This window comes from Pipistrellus hanaki (assembly GCF_964339955.1).
Source record: "Pipistrellus hanaki genome assembly, chromosome: 16".
Taxonomy (NCBI): domain Eukaryota; kingdom Metazoa; phylum Chordata; class Mammalia; order Chiroptera; family Vespertilionidae; genus Pipistrellus; species Pipistrellus hanaki.
Window position 1 is genome coordinate 14,306,943 of NC_140518.1, and position 20,502 is coordinate 14,327,444.

A 20,502-nucleotide genomic window follows, 5' to 3' on the forward strand; every position below is an offset into this window, starting at 1 on the left:
AAATTCTACAATCGTTACTGTCTATCACTTATTCTTCAGTTCCTCCTACCCCCTTTCTTAGGCACACAATACAAAAGAGTTAACCACACTTATTTGCCTAAGTACTTGAAAAAAATAATTAAATTCTCGGATAAGTTCTTATAGTATGTAAAGATAAGACTGGAAGTTGAAACCCAGAGGAGCTATTTCTGTTCCGTGAAAAAGACAAACAAATGAAGTTAAATAAATTAAACTGGGAAGGAGTCTTGAAAATCCATCTTCTCAGAGTAAATATTACTAACCTCCTCGGAAATAAGCAGTGCGGGAAAAATTATTTTGCCTTCCCAAGGCACTTGGTCTTTTATGGCTTTGAAGTACACTGAATAGATAAACCAAGGTTTTTAAAAATATATACATGTCAACTAAAAACCAAATAACTATTTATCTTCACTTTATTCTCCCACTTTAGGGTTACAGTTTGACATTTTCGTGTTAGACATCTAGGAAAGACGTGCTCTTACTGGATCGATGCCAAAAGGGTATGGTCCACCAAAAACTCCAGGGACAGCTGGGTCCAGCTGGAGCACAGGGTTCCCCCGAACCGTCTCCTCCCTAAATTAGGAGAAACGTAGCATTTATTTTTTTATCAACAGAAACTGACCCCAAAAGAAACTACTAGAGCTATCTCAGCTCTTCAATCAAAAGAATAGGGACTTTAACATCTGAGATGAGAAGGGATCAGAGATAACAACAACAAAAACAAACTTAAACACATACATACAACCGAGTAGGGAATTTGGAGAATCTGCTTTTAATTCATAAAAAGAACCAATGTGCCTATTTTAGCCTCAGCTCCTTGAGTCTGCTGAGCAAACCACAAAGTTTGTGGAGGATAAATAACACTGCATTTTTCTGAAACAGAGATGTCGCCAACCAGCTCCTAAAGAAGCATTAGTTTCCCACTTGTTTGGAGAATCAGAGGTGAATATGAAAGGAATGAGCTTTTAGCTTCTTTTGCAACTTACGTCCAATTAGATATGAACATTGGCCGTACGCTCCAGGATGATCCGAAGATATTGAGAGACTTGGAAAAGCAGTCGTTGTAGATGAGGCCAGTGTAGATGGAGAACACACCCATCAACAGAATAATGTACCGTCCGCTGAACACGGTGCTAAACATCTGGGAACCAGAAGGAAGAAGTCAATGCAATGTACTTGCTGTAGTTCACATTGGGACAATGTGGTTTAGAAAACACCAGACCCTTCCTCTGATACCACTTAACCCAATCCTTGGGTCAGAGAGCTTGAAGTAAAGACCAAAATACAATGCAGCAAGAAATTCACTTTCACAGCATGTGGCCTCTTTAAGTGTTAAAATGAACATAACTTCTCTATAAGTTAATGACAGAAGACTTCCAGATCATAATTTTCATAATGAATGCTTGAGGAATTATAAAATTTCCGTCTACCACAAAATGTAACTTACACATTACCTCATTCTCATTCTTTTGGGAGAGGATCCGGCTCTCTCTTAACACCATCCACACAGCAAACAGGGTCATCAAAATGCCGTGGCCAAAGTCCCCAAACATCACAGCAAACAGGAAAGGGAAAGTGATGATGGTATATGGAGCTAGAAAAGAACCAAAGCATGTCAGGTGGGTACCAGACTCACTGGATGATCACTCTGTAAGGTGTATAAATGTCTAATCACTATGTTATGCACTTGAAACTAATAGTGATGCATGTCAATTGTAATAAAAAAATGAATTAATAAAAAAAAAACAAGGGGGAGAGAATGGGAGATAGCTATAATACTACAATATAAAAAATTAAAATAAAACAAAGAGGGGCAGAATAGGGACTACCTGTAATAATGTCAACAAAAAATTTAAAAATTTAATAAAAAAAAAAAACAAAGGAGAAAAAAGACAAAGCACAGAAAACCGTAACAACTCCCAACTCATCACATTGCTCTCCATAAGCTAAGGTCGAGAAAATGTCCCTCGGCACTGTGCACCTCACAAGGAGCTCTGATGGCATCTGAGCTGCGGCTAGAATTTTAAACAAAGAAAAGCACAGGAAGTGAAAGCTTTGCCTCTAGCAGTGGCAGCAATGTGGTTTGTTCTCCGATTCCTTTTCTCTAATCCCTGGGACACTGCTCCTGCATGGGCGGGCAGCTTTCCTCCCTGTGCAGCAATGTCAGGAGAAAGCCCAGCACCCGGAGCAAAGCAGGGCCTGAAGAAGGCTCCCGCTGAAAATGAATTCTCAGACTCTTGACTTAATGATTAACTCTCCAAACAGGAGAAATCTGCTCTGTGACTAGCATGGTCAATAATTGCTATATTTTCTCTAATCTGGAACAGGAAGCCATTTTAAAATGTCAGATATCTTGGGGGGAGGGAGAACTTTTGCTTAAAGCAGTTCCTGCAGATGGTGTGCTGGAGAAAGCCAGGTGTTTTATAGCTGAAAAACATATACATGGAAGAATCCAATCAACAGAGCTCATGCCTATAAAACCACCTCTTTTCTTTTTTTTTTTTTAATATATAAGATTTTTCTCCTTTTGATGGGAACTTGAATGAGATAATTTCTATAATTCTTTCAAATTTTAATAATAAAAATTTTATACAGTCAAATTTTGCTTAATCGTCAAGGAAGTTCTCCAAATAACCTGTTCTGTAAAAAACAGAACAGGAGTGAAATGGGCACCTCTCCACAGGAGTTACACTAGTGCTGAGGTCTTGACGTCTTTAGCTTTAAGCCAGTTGTTAACAGCATTTAAAGTGAGGCATTAAAAGATAAAACAAACAGCCGGGCCGCCGTGGCTCCATGGCTGAGCGTAGACCTATGAACCAGGAAGTCATGGTTTGATTCCTGGTCAGGGCACATGCCCATGAGCTGTGGGCTTGATCCCCAGTATGGGGTGTGCAGGAGGCAGCCAATCAATGATTCTCTCTCATCACTGATGTTTCTCTCTCTCTCTCTCTCCCTCTCTGAAATAAAAAATATATGTATATTTAAAAGTATATATGTAACAAGCAAAAAATAAAACCTCTAGAGGGAAATGATTCAAACTTTATTTTTTTTTACCTGGATTTATCTCTCGGTAAGTTCCAATTCCATAAGCATCTACTATGTTCTGAAAGCCATATGTGAACTTGTTCGTTTTGTTATAGGTTGGGGGAGTCTGGTTTGTCTGCATCCTGTTCAAAATGGAGGGCACGGTGGACCCGCTGTGCTCCTGGCAAACATTAAGCACACGTGGCAAATTAGGTCATGCTCCTCAATGTGGTGACGGTTACATAGGTATTCATGTTTATCAAAACCCATCCAACTGTATGTATAAAATGTGCGTGTTTTATTTCATATAAATTCTATCTCAATCTTCCCCAGTCTTTGGGGAAACTGAAACTAGGCATAAAGTTTACAATGAAAGATTTAAATTAAGTCTTGGGAAGAAAATACTTATTATAAAAAAAAACATTTAATTCTAAAATGTGTAACCAAAGTAACCATTGTCCTCTCCTCTGTTTATGGAGAAAGCAAAGTACATTCTCTGACTTTCCTCCCTCACCACCTGCTCTAAATTCCCGAATCCTTGCAGTCTAGCTGAGCACGCTTATTCAAAGTGGCTGCTGGTCACCAGATCCAAAGGTCTTCTCTCCCATCTGCAAGCCCCTGACTCTCTTTGGGAGAAAACCTTGATTCCATAGAATCCCCTCCTGCTCACTAGCCATGCTTGTTGTCTTTGCTGGTTTTTCCTCCTCTGACCACCTCAAAACAGTAAAGGGCCCCCAACATCCTATCTTTAGCTTCCTTTTTTTTTTTTTTTTTTTTTTTTTTTTAGAGGTCTCATTCCCTTCCACTCTCATAAATCCCACATCTTTCATTTTGCCCTTTCTATCAAGAACCAGTCCTAATATCTGCTTGACATTTCCATGTGGATTTCAATCCAGCCTCTCGATGTGACTGAAACTGAACTTACCATCTTTCCCCGAAGTTTCTGTTGCTGAACTTTTACTTCCATTAACTGAACCATTATCCTACCAGGCACCCAGCTCTGATGCCTCAGAAACAGTTATGTTTATTTCTTCTTGTACTTCTCCCACGCGTTGCTAGAAACCAAGTTTACCTAATTGATTCTTCCTTCAGAATGTCTCACAAATTCATCTTTATTTTCTCTTTCTATTGTCAGTTCTTACCCCAGGGTCCCTTACAGTTTACTGCTCTGTGTTTAAAATAACTTCCTAATTGATCCCCACCTATAGACTCCCTCTACTCCCTAATCCAACTAAGATACTATTAACAGATTACTTCTTTAAAACAGATTTGGTCATGTCTTTTCACTGCTAAATAACTTCTACAGCCTCTCCATTCCTTCTGGAAGAGAATTTAAAAAGTAGCCTGGTATTTTAAAACCTTCCTCAATTAGGTTCCACCTAATCAAATTCACATCCGAGTATTTCAGTTTGCCCATTATAATTCCGTTTTTGCCCAACCATGAATGTTGTACTGTACTTCCTGCCTTTGTCCATATTTATTTCTCATCATTGTAAATCAGCATCTCACCCATTCTTCAAAGCCCCAATGCCACCTTCTTGAAGCTTTTGTTCAATCATCTTAGTTGGGAAAGCTAACACCCTCTCTCCACACACATATAACACTCTGAGTACAGACTGGCTTCTGTACAGTCTGACTGTAAGATTGCATGTCAGCCTCTCCAAGGAAACTGTAAAGTAGTTGAGGGCTTATTCTGTACACCTCTACCTAGATCAATGCTTTGAATAGAGCAGTACTTCTAACTACTAAGTGAGTCTCCCAGGGGCATACCACAGTTTATACTAATGGGCCGAGAATGTGGATTAGGAAAGTGACATTCTCGTCATAAGCTACCCTGAAGAATCACAGATACATGATTAAGTTATTTAATCTTTTTCTTTTAAGTACAATTTCCACATTTGGAAAAAAAGGACACATATGAAAAATGCATTGTCAGGACACACGATGTGTATATTGGAGAACTCTGAAAGTAAAATGCTATAAAAAATGTGTTGATGGGAACCTCTTCTGAGCTATAGGCCGCACTGCTTGCTGTGGGGGACTCACCGTGCCCCTTCTGAGTGCAAACTGGATGGAATCCAGTTCAGTGACAGGACACCAGACCTCTGCGATCAGACACTTCTGGGTCACGTCTATGTTGCACAGGTTCAGGGTGTGGTAGATGGCTTTCATCTTCCGCACTTTGATGAACCAGACCCGGATGTTCTTAGCAGCTGCCTGCAGAACCCTCTGGCGGTGATCCTCCGTTTGATTCAAAACCTTTGAGAGAGAAAGGAACATGGGAGGATCTTCCTAACACCAGTCTTAAGTCTCAGGATATGAATGGCAAAAGGCACAGCTTTCTGAGAAGGGTTGATGGGAATCTGTGTTGTTTTTTCTTCCTTCGACTAGAATGACTTTTTAGGGGTCAAATGATAAGAAATTAGAGTTCTATTTACTAACATTCATTTTTATTTAGCTTCAAGCTCAAAAGAAGCCCGATAAAATGGTTTTTGCCTTTATACCATTACCTTTAATCTTACCGCCAAATCTATGGCACAACAATGTAGTTCATTGGCTTTTACTTGGCCCATTAAAGAGTGGTGACTTTCCAGGTGGAGCCTGTAACTCACACTCAGAGAGTCAGCATCACAAGTCCAGATGCTGACAAAGCAACAAATCCACACTGAAGAACAGCAAGCTGCAGAATCAATCCCCTGAAGGCAAGCCAGCAGCAGGGAACCATGGGAAAGAGGCAATGCTGAACAACACTGTCTGCCTATGCCGAGAGAGACCCCATAACCGGAGACAGGAGACACTGGGGCCAGGAGGATCCGGAACCTTTAGAGGAAATTTAGACTGCCACATACCACTGTCATCATGGGCCGATAGGGCTCTGTTCCTGTCAGGCTGGGAGGGGGTCTTGCGGGGGGATGTTTCAGTGCTGATCCTCTGGAAACCAGTAAAGAGTTCCTCAGAGGAATCACAGGAAACTATCTTGAGCGGTAGAATGTGACTTACATAGAAAGGTTAAAAAAAAGCTGGTTGCATGCCCTGGCTGGTTGCTCAGTGATTAGAACATAGGCCCTGGTACCAAAGGGTCTTGGGTTCGATTCTCAGTCAAGGGCATGTACCTGGGTTGCAGACTTGATTCCCAGCCCCAGTTGATGTGTCTCTCTCATAGTTCTCTCCCCCTCCCCTCTCTCTTTCTCTTCCACTCTCTAAAAATTAATGGGGGAAAATATCCTTGGTAAACTCTTAAATCACTTGAGAATAAAGGAATAAAACTACCTTTTCTCCTTCTGGCTGTTGACAATTCCACAATTACTAGCACAACTTCTGGGAAGCAATGTCCTATTTGCTTTTTCTCTTTCCCTATCTCCCACCCCCTGGTATTCAATCCCTTTTTAAAGTTTCAGGTCAGTTCATGTGGGTTGCACATACTCTTTCAAACCTACCCATAAGCCTGGGAGGGGATAAAACAGTCCTAGAACCCTGAACATACTATTATAATATGGCCAAGTTCAGTGACAGGGCACCAGGCTTGTGCAATCAGACACGTCCACCAGTAGTCTGGGTTAAACAGATAAGTATGTCTCAAAGGAACTGGAAGTAGGCCAAGTTGGTGGGTCACATACAATGGGGGTCGGAAGGAAAGATGAAGTTGAAATGGGAATTACAACATATCTCTGACAATTTTGCCACTAGAAAGAAATGCCTTGGGGATTGGTATGTCTATTAATCTTTTAAGGGGCACTCTTCACATTCTTTCAACAGGAAACAACACTCCAACTGGCCACCCTTTTCCTTCCATGTACCCATAAACCATGACTCCTTTCTTAGAACCCTGTGACAACCACAGTGTGTGTAAGCCACACACACTGTGATTTTGGGAAAATCTAATGCAGTCTCTTCCTGGGTACAAGAGTTACACCAGAAACCTTTGGCTAGGCTGTGTGGTTGATATTCACAGTGACCAGAGGGATACACAACAAGCAGTTGAGAGTGGCTGCCTCTGGAGGTAGAGTGTGTGTGTGTGTGTGTGTGTGTGTGTGTGTGTGGAACTGACTTTGAACACACTTCTGTACTGTTTGATTTTTTTTTTTTAACTAAGCATAGTTTTGACTCATGATGAGAACTGAATACTCTAAGCAACGATTGCAGGGGCACAGCATTCCTGTCTCTTTTGAGGATGATTAATGCTTTATTTAAGCAGTTATTCCATGAAACTTTTCCCCAGCCCCCAAGGAGCCATTTCCTTTTTTGGCACCCTGAGCTACTGCAGGTGCCTAACAAACTGTGTTTCAAGGCAGGAGACTGGTCTTCTATTTTAGTATTACACAAAAACAAATTCCCATCAGCCCTCTACGTACCATTTGGAGATCCTCAATCCTGGTATTAACTCCAGAAGCCATTTCCTTCCTCTCCTGGGGTGTCTCAGGACAGGGATAGAGTGAGGCCCGGAACCTGAAATATACAGACACAGCCTGAGGAACACGGATATTTTTTAGCCTATCCAATTTTAATAATCTCAGAAAGTAATCCTAATTTACTAGAAGGACCAAAATAGGATTAGTTCAGACTGGTATAATAATCAATAATAGTTATTTATGGCAAATAGCCTACAGATAGAGCAGTAACATTTGAACTATCTTGGTATTCTCTGTAGCTATTAAATTTCCTTAGATTAAAAACAAAACAAAAACTAGCCCAGCGGTGTGACTCAGTGATTGCACATCTACCAATGAACCAGGAAGTCACAGTTTGATTCCAATTGGGGCAAATGCCCAGGTTGCGGGCTAGATCCCCAGTAGGGGGCATGTAGGAGGCAGCCAATTAATGACTCTCATCATTGATGTTTCTATCTCTCTCCCCCCCTCTTCCTTCCTCTCTGAAATCAATCAAGATATTTAAAACAAACAAAAAAACAGTAATACAATTTACATTAGAAAAATGGCACTGAAGAAAGATCTTACGGGCAGAATTTCTGCTGGGTATGCAGAACCACTGTCCCAGAACAATGGAGCATTTATAAATCATGAATCCTAATTACTTTTTTCCAAGAAAAGGAAATTGTGTCATGTGTTTTTAAAAAATACATGTATTGATTTCAGAGAGAGAGAGAGAGAGAGAGAGAGAGAGAGAGAGAGGAAGAGAGAGGAAGAGGAAGAGGAAGAGGAAGAGAGAGAACAACACCGATGTAAGAGAGAAACATCCATTGGTTGTGATCAAACTCGCAACCTGGATATGTGCCCTAATTGGGAATTGAAACTATGACCTTTTAATGCACAAGATGACGTTCAAACAACTGAGCCACAGTGGCCTGGGTGGATATTGTGGTTTTGACAGCTCTTCAAAAACTGAACTTGGGCCACTCCTAGTTGTTTAAAATAACCCAACCTTATTAAAAGATGTTTTCACCACGTGAAACTATAATAAGGTTTGTGTTTCACCGTTCTATAGTCTATAAGACTTAGAAGAATTAGCCTGCACCCTTAGGGGAGGCATTTCTCTCTTACCCTTCGCAGATTTTCTTGACTCTGTTTTTCAGCTGATCCCCTTGGAAGAAAATGATGAACACAGACTTGTGCACGTAGTCGCCCTAGGCCCCAAACCAAAAACCGAGACTTCAGACTTGTAACCCAGAAAAAATGCTCTTAAATAACTTACTTTCCTGGTGATACAGGAACAACAAAAATCCGTTGAGGATAAGCTCCACTACAAGAACATTTGCCCTGTAACTACTAAGTCACAAAAAACTTCCTGTATTTGTTTTTAAACTCAACCAGGGGCTTGACACAGATTCTAAGATGATTCTTCCCTTAGTATATAACTTCACCCTATTTACCAATTCCACTTTAAATCTTCTATCGCCTGAAAGCCATAAGTACAGAGAAAGAGAAGAAAGACATTCCTGTCTGCTCCCATGCTTAGAAATTCCCAGATAAAGAGACCTGGATAACTATAAGGAACGGAGTAGTTGGGGAGAGTGTTGATGTAGGATTTCATGATCCATTCCAATTTAGACTTTAGGGACTTTAGGGGGCAAGGCGAAATGCAACCCATTCCAAATACCAAAGTTTACACTTGAAAGTCTGGAAGGAAAGATGAGAAAAACCAGCTATACTTGGTGTTAACCAAGATTGTCTCTATTTTCTCATATTCCTATGGAGCTTGTAGAGTAAGAAAACGAAACGTTATAAGATAAAAGGGGATGACAAGTGAAGGAGATAAGGCTTAAGACTTAAATTCCTAAATCCTCTAGAAATACCGTAAACTGGTGCACATTCTTGGTGCAGCTGCTCTGCTGTAGCTACGAGATCCCGGGCACCCTTTCCTCAATTTGTTGATAAAATGGTTTCTGCTGCACATTCCTGAGAACGGGTCCACTCATACCACAGTGTCTTCACAGCCCAAGGCCAGCCTTCAGTAAGACTGTAAGATGCTCCTCTGGGTGCGGGACTCACCGTAACCTCAGGGGCACCATGCTCCCACTCAATGCTGAGGACAGAAGTCATCTACTGTCGCTGGATTATTTTTAGCTGCAGGACCCACCCACCCTGAGAAGTCTCACAACTCAACCTCTCTTCTTAGGTAGGGCAAAGAATACTGATTTAAGAAATCCAAAAGACAATTTAGAACAACAACAAAAAACAACTTCAGGCTTCTAAATAATACTAATACAAAAGTGGGAAAAATTTTTTTTTTTTTTTTTTTGCAGAACATTAAATCTTCTTTGCTTGTGATCCCTGAAGTCAGAACTCACCATACTTAATATAGGTTTATGTTAAGAGCTCTGTCCCATTATGTCAAATGCTAAGACGTTAAGCTATTCCCACTTTCCAGAGTACTGGATGGGAAGATCATCCTACCTTGCACAATATGTAGTTGTTTTTTGTTTTGTTTTGTTTTGTTTTGTTTTGTTTTGTTTTGTTTTTGTGTGTGTGTGTGTGTGTGTGTGTGTGTGTTTTGTTTCTGTTTTTTTTTACAATATGTGTAATAGTTTTAAACTAAGTTTCTAAGTCTCCCAACAAACAGGTAGACAACAAAAACCTTACCAACTACATTTCATCAACTTACAGAGGTCACAACCTAGGAACTCTCCTTTTTATATATTGATATTACCAAACTTGGAACCAGATGTCTTACTTTAACTACACAGAAAGTTACTTTTTTGTTGGTCCCAGATAAGTAACACAAAACATATAAAGGTAAAGGTTAAAATAACTGGGGGGAAAACATGTTTACATTCAAAATAATGCACAAGCATAGCTTTAAAATGTACATGTATATGTCATATATGCATCATATGTACACAAATGATGGAAGTTAAGAGGAAAAGAGCCGTCTTTCAAATTCCCAGATCAAAGCAGGGATAAACATAAGGGCTCCTTTGTAGGAGGTTCAGAGTCAGGTGGCACCAGGCTATGCTACTGCCCTGAACTCCCTTTACAAGACCTAGTCCATGGGCCATAATTCCCTCGTCTTACAGTCACAGGATCCTCCAGAGGGTTCTCGATTTCAGCCTGTCGCAGGAACACATTCCCCCGGCACACCCGCCAAAGCATGCGCTCAAAAGTAGGGATGCGCTCCCGGTTAATCACACCAGCCACGAAGCTGCGGGAAGAAGAGCCAGATTGGGAAATCTATTCCACGCCATGGGATGGAAGGCTCTAAGACAAAGAAGGAAGTGAGGAGCGGTACGAGGATGACAAACACGATTGCACACTGTTATGTCAAAAAGACTGAAGTTTTACGTGGGGTCCCGGAAGAGAGTTGGGAGAACCCAACCCAAATCAACTGAGGAACACCTCTCAACAGGCTCAGGGGAGAGTGCATTCTGGAAGCAAGTAAAGGCCAACCTTTTGCTCTTCTGAACAGTAAAAATGAACTTGACCCCACTGCGTATGGAGGGTTGAAGTGGTACTTACCCAAGTCTTAAAGGCGTGCCTCTTCCTATCTCATTTGGCTCCAAGAGGGATGAGGACTCTTCCAACAGGTCTGGATCCGCCATCTGCTGATGATGCAATTCAGCCTGAATTCACAAATCAATTAATATCTAATGAAAATAGTTAGTGGCATGCAGGGAACGAGGAACCAGGAGATAAGTTCAGAAAATAAAGATGAGAAACAAACCACCAAAAGAGAAGATGTACCCACAAAAAGAAGAAGAAGGAAAGAAAACAAAGAAAAGAAACAAGAGGTAAAGAAAGCATAATTGCCCCAGTAAATCATCTGGGGAAATGGTTTAAGAAATAAGGAATAAAAAACAAAACAAAAGAAAACATTAAATGATGGTGGCATGTATAAATCTTACTTGGTGGAAGCCATTTTTTCTCTTATGTTTTCCTAAATGAGCCATGAAAGTACCAGGAAATACCTTTTCATGTGGATAGAAGCTGAAGTGTTTCTTACTTTTGAGCAAAAAGGAGGCAGCTCAGCAGAAACTCTCAACATCCAATTTCCAGGCAGTTACAAACTAGAATTTTCCCTGTGTGAGAATGTGAAAGATGGAGACTCTCTTTCCAAGAAAGAAAGCAAGGCATCGTCACTGTCTTACACAGTGTGTGATCTGGAGAAAGGCAGAAGAGGCATCTCCAGGTACCTAGGTTTTCTGTGCTCTTAAAAATGCAGAATATAAGGACTTTCAGCCACTGTAGACAGTACTCCATGGGATATAGAGTACTTCTTTCTCCAAAAGGATAAGCACAATAGCTGGACAGGCCTTTCCTTTCCTTCCCTCCACCGCATCCATAAAGAGGGGAAAAAGTGAAAACATATCAGAATGTCCTAGCTTTTGAACAGGAATCTAGGAATATTAAAATGTTCATGTATGCCGAATCTGGTTTGGCTCAGTGGATAGAGCGTCGGCCTGCGGACTGAAGGGTCCTGGGTTCGATTCCAGTCAAGGGCATGTACATTGGTTGCGGGCACATCCCCAGTGGGGGGCGTGCAAGAGGCAGCTGATTGATGACTCTCTCTCATCAATGTTTCTAGCTCTCTATTCCTCTCCCTTTCTCTCTGTAAAAAATCAATAAAATATATTTTAAAAATAAATTAAAAAAAAAAATAAATAAATAAGTAAAATGTTCATGTAGGCTTTACAGTTGCAGGATTCTTGAGAACATAGCTAATCTGATAATCTGAACAAGTGAAGAGAGCAGCAATATACAGTGTTAAGCCAATATACAGTGTGTGGGCTAGTATAATTTAGATTTAAAATGATTTCCACCATGACAGTTTATACAATGAAATGCAGGAGGAAAGGGACCTTTTCAGATGTGCTAAGTCTATATTTCCTAGCCTCTCTTTACACAACACGTCTTATCTACCACCTTTTACTCCCATCAGGAAGGGGAAGCTGCCCTAAAAATAAAGGCCAGTTGATTTCTCCATGGCCTGACCTCTCCATCTTTAATATCCATGCACTTCTTGTGTGACCAAGCAAACAAAAAATCAGCAAAAATTTTCTCCATCATTTTCATTCCAAATTTCAAGATTCTACTCCTGTCAACCCATTATAAAAAAAAACAACAACCTCATGAGAACTTCAAATGTAAGTCTGAAAGCATTAATATGTGAAGGCAATTGCTTTGGAAAGTAAATTTTAAAAACAGGATCAACTTTGATTTTTTTTTTTTTTTAAAAGGGAAGGGCAGTTCTAGAAATATTGTCATGAGATTTGGAAAAGCTTCAGATAAGATAATGGGCCACAGGTTACCACCTGCTGTCAAAGGGAAGTTTAGAGGTTCTTCTTGTTTCTACGAAAGGTCAAACCAGCTCACTCCAAGCTACAGGCCATTTATTTTGAGGATCCAGATGACTTCATTTCAACGTGCTCTTGGGATATCCCTTGGCAAAAACCAGTGAAACTTACTGCTACTCACAAGATTCCTGCCCACTTCCCTGTGCAGTTCATGAGACTTGGTTTAAATAAACCCTAAAGATCAGACTCAAAGCAAGCATGTGCTCTAAGGGGACAAAGATGAAACAGCAATTAAACTACTCCAAAGACTGTATCTGGGACTCTCCTGGTATAAAAAAAAACCCAGAATTAAAATTAAACAGAAACTTGCAATAATCTTCTAATTCATAATTACTACTTCACACTTACGAATCCCAAGTCTCGCCCTGTCCACGTGGCTCCGTTGGTTGGAGCATCGTCCCATGCACCAAAAGGCTGCGGGTGCAACTCCCAGTCAGGGCATATACCTAGATTGTGGGTTTGGTCCCTGGTCAGGGTGCACACAGGAGGCAACAAATCAATGCTTCTCTCTCTAAAATAATAATAAAAAAAAATAATAATAATAAACACACATATCCTCAGGTGATGGTTAAAAAAATGGAAAAAAAGTCCTAAGTCTTAGAAAGTAAAAGGTTTTTAAATAAAATAATCGTGCCTCATGAGAAAATAGGATGACCAGAAACACTAACTGAAGGCCTTTAAGCAATCTCTAAAACCATGTCGCCGAGCAGCAAAATCCTAACTGGGTTCTCTAGTAACAATAACGACACTGCCAACGTTCCTCTAAGTTACTTGCTATGCCCTCTGGTTTACCCCCTGCCCCAGTCAGAACACTGAACCCATGCCTTGAAAAAGGAAGTAGCAGAGCTTCAGTAGGTCTATTTCTATTCTTAAGTATAAGCAGCACAAGTCCAGTTCAAGCTGCGTTAGTTACTAAGAGCAAACACTTTACTTCCATCTAAGTTAAGAAAGGAATTATACTTCCTTCTTCTCTCTAAAAATCAGTTTTAAAAATCTTTAAAAAGAGAGATGGACAGAGAGAAAAAGAGAGAGAGAGAGATAGAGAGACAGAGAGAAAGAGAGAGAGAGAGAGAGATTACACCTCATCACCTAAGGTATTCACCCAGACCCCAAAGGAGATGGCAGATGGGAAAGAAAAGTAAAGAAAGCAGATGAATGGAAAACTCAGAAGGGAAAGAAGGCAGGGATCTGCATGCCATTAACCATTACTTTTCCAGTCTTCTTTACGCTCTCATATGTTATGGTGCTTATGGTAAAGATGCAGAGAAATCTCTCCAGCTCTTACAGTTCTTCATAAGCAAGAAGACTGAGAAAAGGATAATCATTAACAAGTCATTTTAAATGCTCTGGATAAGAAATGGCTAAGTCAAATTTGTAATCATCTTAAATCATAAGAATACTCAATGTGTTCACCTTTCCCCTTCCACACCCCTCACCAATCAGAACCCCTATACCAAAAGATGGAAAGAGTCATTCTCTGATTTAGCCATTTTCTGCTAACTCATTATTATAAATTATTAATCTTATTCACCAAAAAGAAGGCTTTGAAATTGGTAGTGTTTTAGGCCATTTGCAAACCTTAGGCATGGAAGAAAATCTCATGAAAAAAATCTATGTTTTCAAGATTTGAGGGTCTCAAGTTTCCTTATCTTTTGCATTCTTTAAAGTGTGCCCTCCCACGTGCGCATGCACTTACTCTGTGAGGTCTGGTTTCCTGTCAGGGCCTGGACGCCTGAGGTTGCTGTTTAGTGACAGCAGGGCAAGGGCTATTGAAAGGGACCTGGCTGAGGTTACGAGCTGGTGGCAAGAGCAGGCAGGGCACTGACTGTGCAGTTGGAGAGAAAAGGCAGAGTGGTTCTCGCTGGGTTTCCTGCACGGTGGTGAGGGTGCTAAGAGTGGGAGGGACTGATAGCAAAAGCAGTGGAAGAACCTCTCATAGTCAAGGCCTCGTGTTCAAAAGTGAACAACCCACCATAGATTGGGCATGAAGCTTTGCACCTGCTTTGTCAGCATGGGCATGTCATGTTTAGACTTATTAAGCACAAAGAAATTCCAAAATCCATAACTTATGATTTTTAAATCTTATGTCATTTTTCTAAGTGGTTCCTTTTTATATTTTTACTATTTTTAAAAATTATAACAGTAAAGTTTAAATAACTATTTCCCTTAGGGGAGTCCATTTGTCAATCTTTATTCAGAATTTCTCCCAGAATGCACGAGACTTAGAAGTCCATTTCAATTCTTAAATTAGGGAGGTTATGAAAGACATTTTCATACTTCTCAGCAACATCTGAGTGGTAAACAAAAGACTATATCAAAAGGAAAAAAGAGAAGGGGGGGGGAGAAATTAAGTCCTAAATGATGCTCCAAGTAGCTGAGCTTTGATCCTGAGACCAGGTTTACATGGCCTCTGTGGGCTGCAGCTTGAGCACATGTAGAAAAGCACACATCTGGGAGCACTGGAACACTGTGCTCGGGATGTTTCCTCATACCTGCAGACACACTCCTTGAGCAAGTCTTACGCATCTTATGCCTCCCACAGCGTGGGTGGTTTATCAAACGTTCAGTGAATTAATGAAGATAAATACAATGTGTGGGCAGTGAGCATCCTGGAATTCCAGATTACTTGTTCATTAAAACCATATGCCTAAATGATCATGCCTGTTGCAAAAGCCCTGAAACACTTGTAAAGAGTTAATCACACTGCCCCACACCCTCTGAGGTGACGATAATTGCGGACTAGTGAAAGAAGTTATCAGTGGTCTCAAATTCTCAGCTCAGTGAGCAAGCTGAATATTCACACTAACCCTCTCTTGGTAAATACTGCCAGATTCTAATCCTGAGGGGGACCAGGCAGTTAAGCTCCTAAGGCCTTCCCCACTTCCCCTCGCCCCAGCAGACCTTTTTAATTAGCATGGCTTCTCTAAGTCACAGCCTTAGCTTTTGAGGAATGTATCACATCTTCAGCTGACTTTCTCTAGCCCAGTGGTTCTCAAACTAGCCTGCCTCCTGATGATCTTATGACAGCAGATGGCTCCGCCCACTCTCAGACGGGTCATTTGCATTCTGACAAGTTCCCAGGCAAGGCTGCTGCTGCTGGTTGGAGAACTCCTACTCTAGTGTAAGAACAGTGGGAAGTTGTTCTTTCACCAAAACACAGAAATTAAAAGTGGAAGTAAGAACAAGGCCTTCTATTTTTTAAAAGTTTTGCCACATAAAAAATTTGTTTTGAGCAAAGGAAATAAAGAACTTTATGGGAAGGCACAATGAACGGTGACTAGAACAAGCTCTGAAGTGTCGTATGCTGCTAAGCAGGTGGCAAAAACACCTGTAAAAAAAGAGACTTATCCAGCCTGGCCAGTGTGGCTCAGTTGGTTGGGCATTGTCCCAGTGCCAGTCTGATTTCTGTGAGGGCACATGCCCAGATTCAGGCTTGATCCCTGGTCGGGGGCCTGCAGGAGGCAGCCAATGGCAGCCAATGAATGTTTCGCTCTCACATTAATTTTTCTCTTTCTCTCTCTCTCCCTCCCTCTCTCTCTAAAAATTAATAAAAATATTAAATTAAAAGAGAGAGAATTACCCACATTTTAAGCCAACAGAAAAATCATGTCCAGGGTGAAAGCTAAGACTCCTTCCCAGTTTTAATAAGGAGAAGGAAGCTTTTTGAAAGCCTCGCTCCAAATCCTTTCCATGGGGTCACCTCAGCAAGCTGTTGGCAACTTAGTTTTTAATCCAGGAACTTATTAACATTTCTCCCTGTCTGGTAATGCAGTTGAGTTTATATGAGAATCCAGGGATTCCAAACAAGCATCCTACCAATATTTCCATATAGTATTAAAAAAAAAAAACACTTAAAAATTAAAGTGTGATATGTGCTATCTAAAGTAGGTAAAAGTGTGTTTAAAGATTGATGGGCAAACATAGAAATAAAATTAAAATTTGATGACAAAAGGTTTGGAGATTAAACCTTCGTTATAATTTCACATGTAACCAAATGTTTCTTGTTGCTTAGACTTTAACCTTGAACATTTACTTACCTTAAAATATAATGTGAAAATTTTAACTAACTATGTTAATACAACTACTTTAGGGTTCCTTTCCCCATCTTGAGATGAAAAATTACAGAAAATGCAAAAATACACAAAAGTATGTCTGGCTATGCACTGCATGAAAAATGGAACATAATCTGACATTTCTTCAACTAAAATGTGAAAATGGTATTGCTTTCAAACTAGCAAATTAAAATAATTACTGGAATAAAAATATGGCCCATTTGTGCAGGTGTAGCATCATCAGCTGCTCAAATACTAAAAGAAATAATAGTCTGACCTCATCGAAAAACTGCTGAGTTTTGCGAAGTATAAATTTTAATTCAGTCAGTTCCAGGAAGTTTCTCTTCAGAGCTTCCTGGTTGGTGTTGATTTCCTTCAGTTCATTTTCAATCTTCTCAAAATTAGCCTACAGAAAAAGAAAAAAATCAAACTATTAACTCAAACAAAGCTCAATGAGCTTGCTCTGAAAGACAGGAATTCATCATTCAACAGAACTCTAGCTACTATGACAGATATCTTATATCTACCCTGCAAATATGTGATTTTACCAGGGCAATTTCCTTCATTAACATTTTATTTAAAATCACCTTTGTTTATATTATCTATTATACCCTTGGTTAAGTTCTCAGGAGACTTCAGATGGATAAAATAAATATTGAAATCCACTGCTATTCATTTATTTAGTAAATGAGATTAATAAATTACTAGGTAAATTGGCATTAATCCAACATGGTTTCAATAAACCAAAAAGCATTTATTTAGAGGCACATGATACTGTTCAACATGCTGTCCTATACCATAAAAAGGAAACTTCATTTTAATTCCAGCTATAAGAAACTTATAATCAATAAATAATGCTGACAAAGACAGCTAGAATTACTCTACTCTTTATCCATTCAGAAATGTCTACCTTTAAACAGCAAGACACTTATCTGGCATCCTCAGAATTGTTTACCTCTAAGTCAATCATGTCCCGGGGGAAGGGCACCTCTGGATTTTCGCCAGTGTCCATAATTGGGATGTTAGCTTTTCTTATCTCTTTCTCAACAAATCCTAAAACGACAGAATCAAAACATTCGTGTAGAGCATATGCCTGGTTCAGGGGGAGAATAGATGCTGGCTAAAAAGAAAGATACTTTTACACAAAAGAAGCAGAACATGTAAATCCCTTTTCTCTCTGTTCCTCATCCCCCTACCCCACAATTGGGGTAGGGGGATGAGCACAGCTACCCCAAAGAGGGTTATCATCCCCCTATTGTCCTCATTTCCTCTTCTGGTCTTCAAACTAGGCCAATCTGCTTCAGCTCTGCAACCCCTGTGACTGCTGCCCCAGAGTATGATGGCCTCATCACAAGTACTGCGGGCAGAGCAGAGCTACGGAGGAGCCAATTCAATAGACTGTTTGACAACTGACACACTAGTAAGACAACTCCAGATCAAAGGATATCATTACATTTAAATGAAACAAAATAAATAAGAAGCAAGAGGCAGAAGAAGGCTCCAAGACACTAGAAGAGAGAAGTGTTTCAGGTGATAACTACTGACTTTTTTTAGGATGGGGACCAAATTCACCTATCAGCTAACTGAGAGCTGGCAGAGTATAATACCAAGACCTTGGGTTTTAGAGCCGGACAGAACCACCTGAATTCAAATACTGATTCCATCATGGCCACTTACATTCTTGGTCCATGTCACTGAACCTCTCTGATCTTTGGTTTCCTCGCTTATTAAATGAGGTGAATGCCCATTTTGAAGGGATGTTGTAGGAAATGAATGAAAGAAAGCATATGAACATCCTAACTCTCAATAGAGCCTTAACTGTTAATTTCTTCCCTCGTACATAAATAGCATAGATTAAAAGGTGGCTATGATGACATCTAAAATTAATGGTGGTCTGGGTTCCATCTTTCGGAATTCTGTTATGTAATTCTGCTATAAAACCCTTCTCACACATACACTCAAAAAGCCGTGTTTTCAGTTTATAGCCTTGTCATCTCACATAAGGTTTCCATTAAGCACCACCTGGTCCAAACACCACAAAATCTACTTGTATACTAGAAATTCATCTTAACATCAGGATCACAAGATTTTTTCTCCTTTCTTTTTCTCCTGTAGGATTTCCTCCCTTTATTAAGAGCACTGGTGTCTCTAAGTTAAAATAAATGACTCATTACAGGAACATTATCAAGACCAAAATGCACATACGAAGCTTTCGATCCATTTCTTCACATCTTCTAACTTCATTCACAAATTTCCGCTGGAAGACATTCACATCTGGATTTAACTGCAAAATAAGAACACAGTACCAAATATTCAAACACTGCATCTACTTCCTCTGTTTCACAAGCAGCACATCCTGCAACGTGAAAGCCTGGTTTTGTGTCAGTGCATGATGCAACACTAATAAAACTGTCTGCTGACCCACTTTGGAGCCAGATGCACCAACTAAAGATAAAAAACGCTTCCTTGCTCTGCAACATATTGAAATGGAAGCAAATTACACAGAGTACAAAATGTTCTTCCTAGCCCAAAAGTCTCAATGAACCCCCTCCTCCACCACCACCAAATATCGGGCCACTAATGTAATAGCCGCTCTGCCGGTTTTCCCTCCTTCTTCACAATCAGAAGAAACAGAAGGCAAACTTCCCTGGTTCTTCTTTTCCAGGTTCTTCACCTTTCAAGTGGCAGGCATTTATTCAAGTAATTACATTCGTTCAAGTAATTTTCAAAGCAATGTGAAACAGAAACAAGAATAAAACAAGTTCCTACTCATTAAGAAACTTGCAATATAGTAGAGAGAAAACATGAACATAACTAATAAGGTAGCATGTGATAAATTCCATAAAAGTAATACAAATAAAGAAATGTTACAGTGACGTTTTCAATGTTTATGGAGCAAGCACCAAATATATGCCATACACTGTATCGGCACTTGTGTAAATATAAAGAATAAAAAATGTCCTAACTTTTAGGAGCTCTGTTTCATGCACAATTAATACACTTGGTTGTGACAAATGCTATTAAAAAGTAAGTAAAATATTGTTGGTAGTTTCTTATACAATTAAACATACCTACCCACCACATGTCTGAGCATCTACTACTAGGTATTTGTGTAAGAAAATGAAAACACATTGACAGAGACTGTACAAGAATGTTCATAGCAGTTTTATTCATAATAGTTCAAACTAGCAATGATCCTAACATCCATCAATAGAAGAATGGATAAAAACATTGTGGAATATTCATACAATGGAATATTACTCAGCAGTAAAAAAGAATCACTTATAGTTACCCACAAAACCAGATAAATCTAAAAAACATTAGGCTGAGAAAAAAAAAGTAAGACCTAAGAGTTTGAAAGTATGACTCCATTTACATTAAGTTCAAGAGTAGGTGAAACTAATCGATGATGCTCTGAGGGAGGGTGGGGTTGACTAGGAATGAGCAGAAGGTCACTTTCTAGGCTGCTGCAAATATTCTGTCTTGCCGGGGGTGGTACTTACAAAGTGTATAAATTTACCAACATCATCAACCTGTACTCTTAAGGTCTTTGCATTTCACTGAATACAAATATTACCTCCATAAAAAAGATGTGTGTGTGTAGGGAAGAACACTAGTTCTACTTGGAGATAAAGGAAAAAAATGTGCAAAGGTAACCCCCTG

At 39.9% G+C, this 20,502-nt stretch overlaps 1 protein-coding gene across 8 annotated transcripts in view; it reads right to left on the reverse strand.

Moving 5' to 3' along the window:
- Positions 1-20,502, reverse strand: part of ATP6V0A1 (ATPase H+ transporting V0 subunit a1) — a 51,331-nt gene that overhangs the window by 20,718 nt on the left and 10,111 nt on the right. For 4 of the 8 annotated variants that reach the window (XM_084862478.1, XM_084862477.1, XM_084862474.1 and 1 more), the window contains exons 3-14: positions 19,045-19,123; positions 17,795-17,892; positions 17,117-17,245; positions 10,953-11,035; positions 10,512-10,638; positions 8,541-8,623; positions 7,395-7,488; positions 5,089-5,301; positions 3,073-3,223; positions 1,473-1,612; positions 1,005-1,159; positions 501-591 (exon numbers count right to left, since the gene is read on the reverse strand). In XM_084862478.1, coding sequence (XP_084718604.1) covers positions 501-591; positions 1,005-1,159; positions 1,473-1,612; positions 3,073-3,223; positions 5,089-5,301; positions 7,395-7,488; positions 8,541-8,623; positions 10,512-10,638; positions 10,953-11,035; positions 17,117-17,245; positions 17,795-17,892; positions 19,045-19,123 — 1,443 coding nt within the window. Of the gene's footprint in view, positions 1-500; positions 592-1,004; positions 1,160-1,472; positions 1,613-3,072; positions 3,224-5,088; positions 5,302-7,394; positions 7,489-8,540; positions 8,624-10,511; positions 10,639-10,952; positions 11,057-17,116; positions 17,246-17,794; positions 17,893-19,044; positions 19,124-20,502 lie in introns of all 8 variants that reach the window. The other 4 variants (XM_084862476.1, XM_084862475.1, XM_084862472.1 and 1 more) reach the window with 1 other exon arrangement.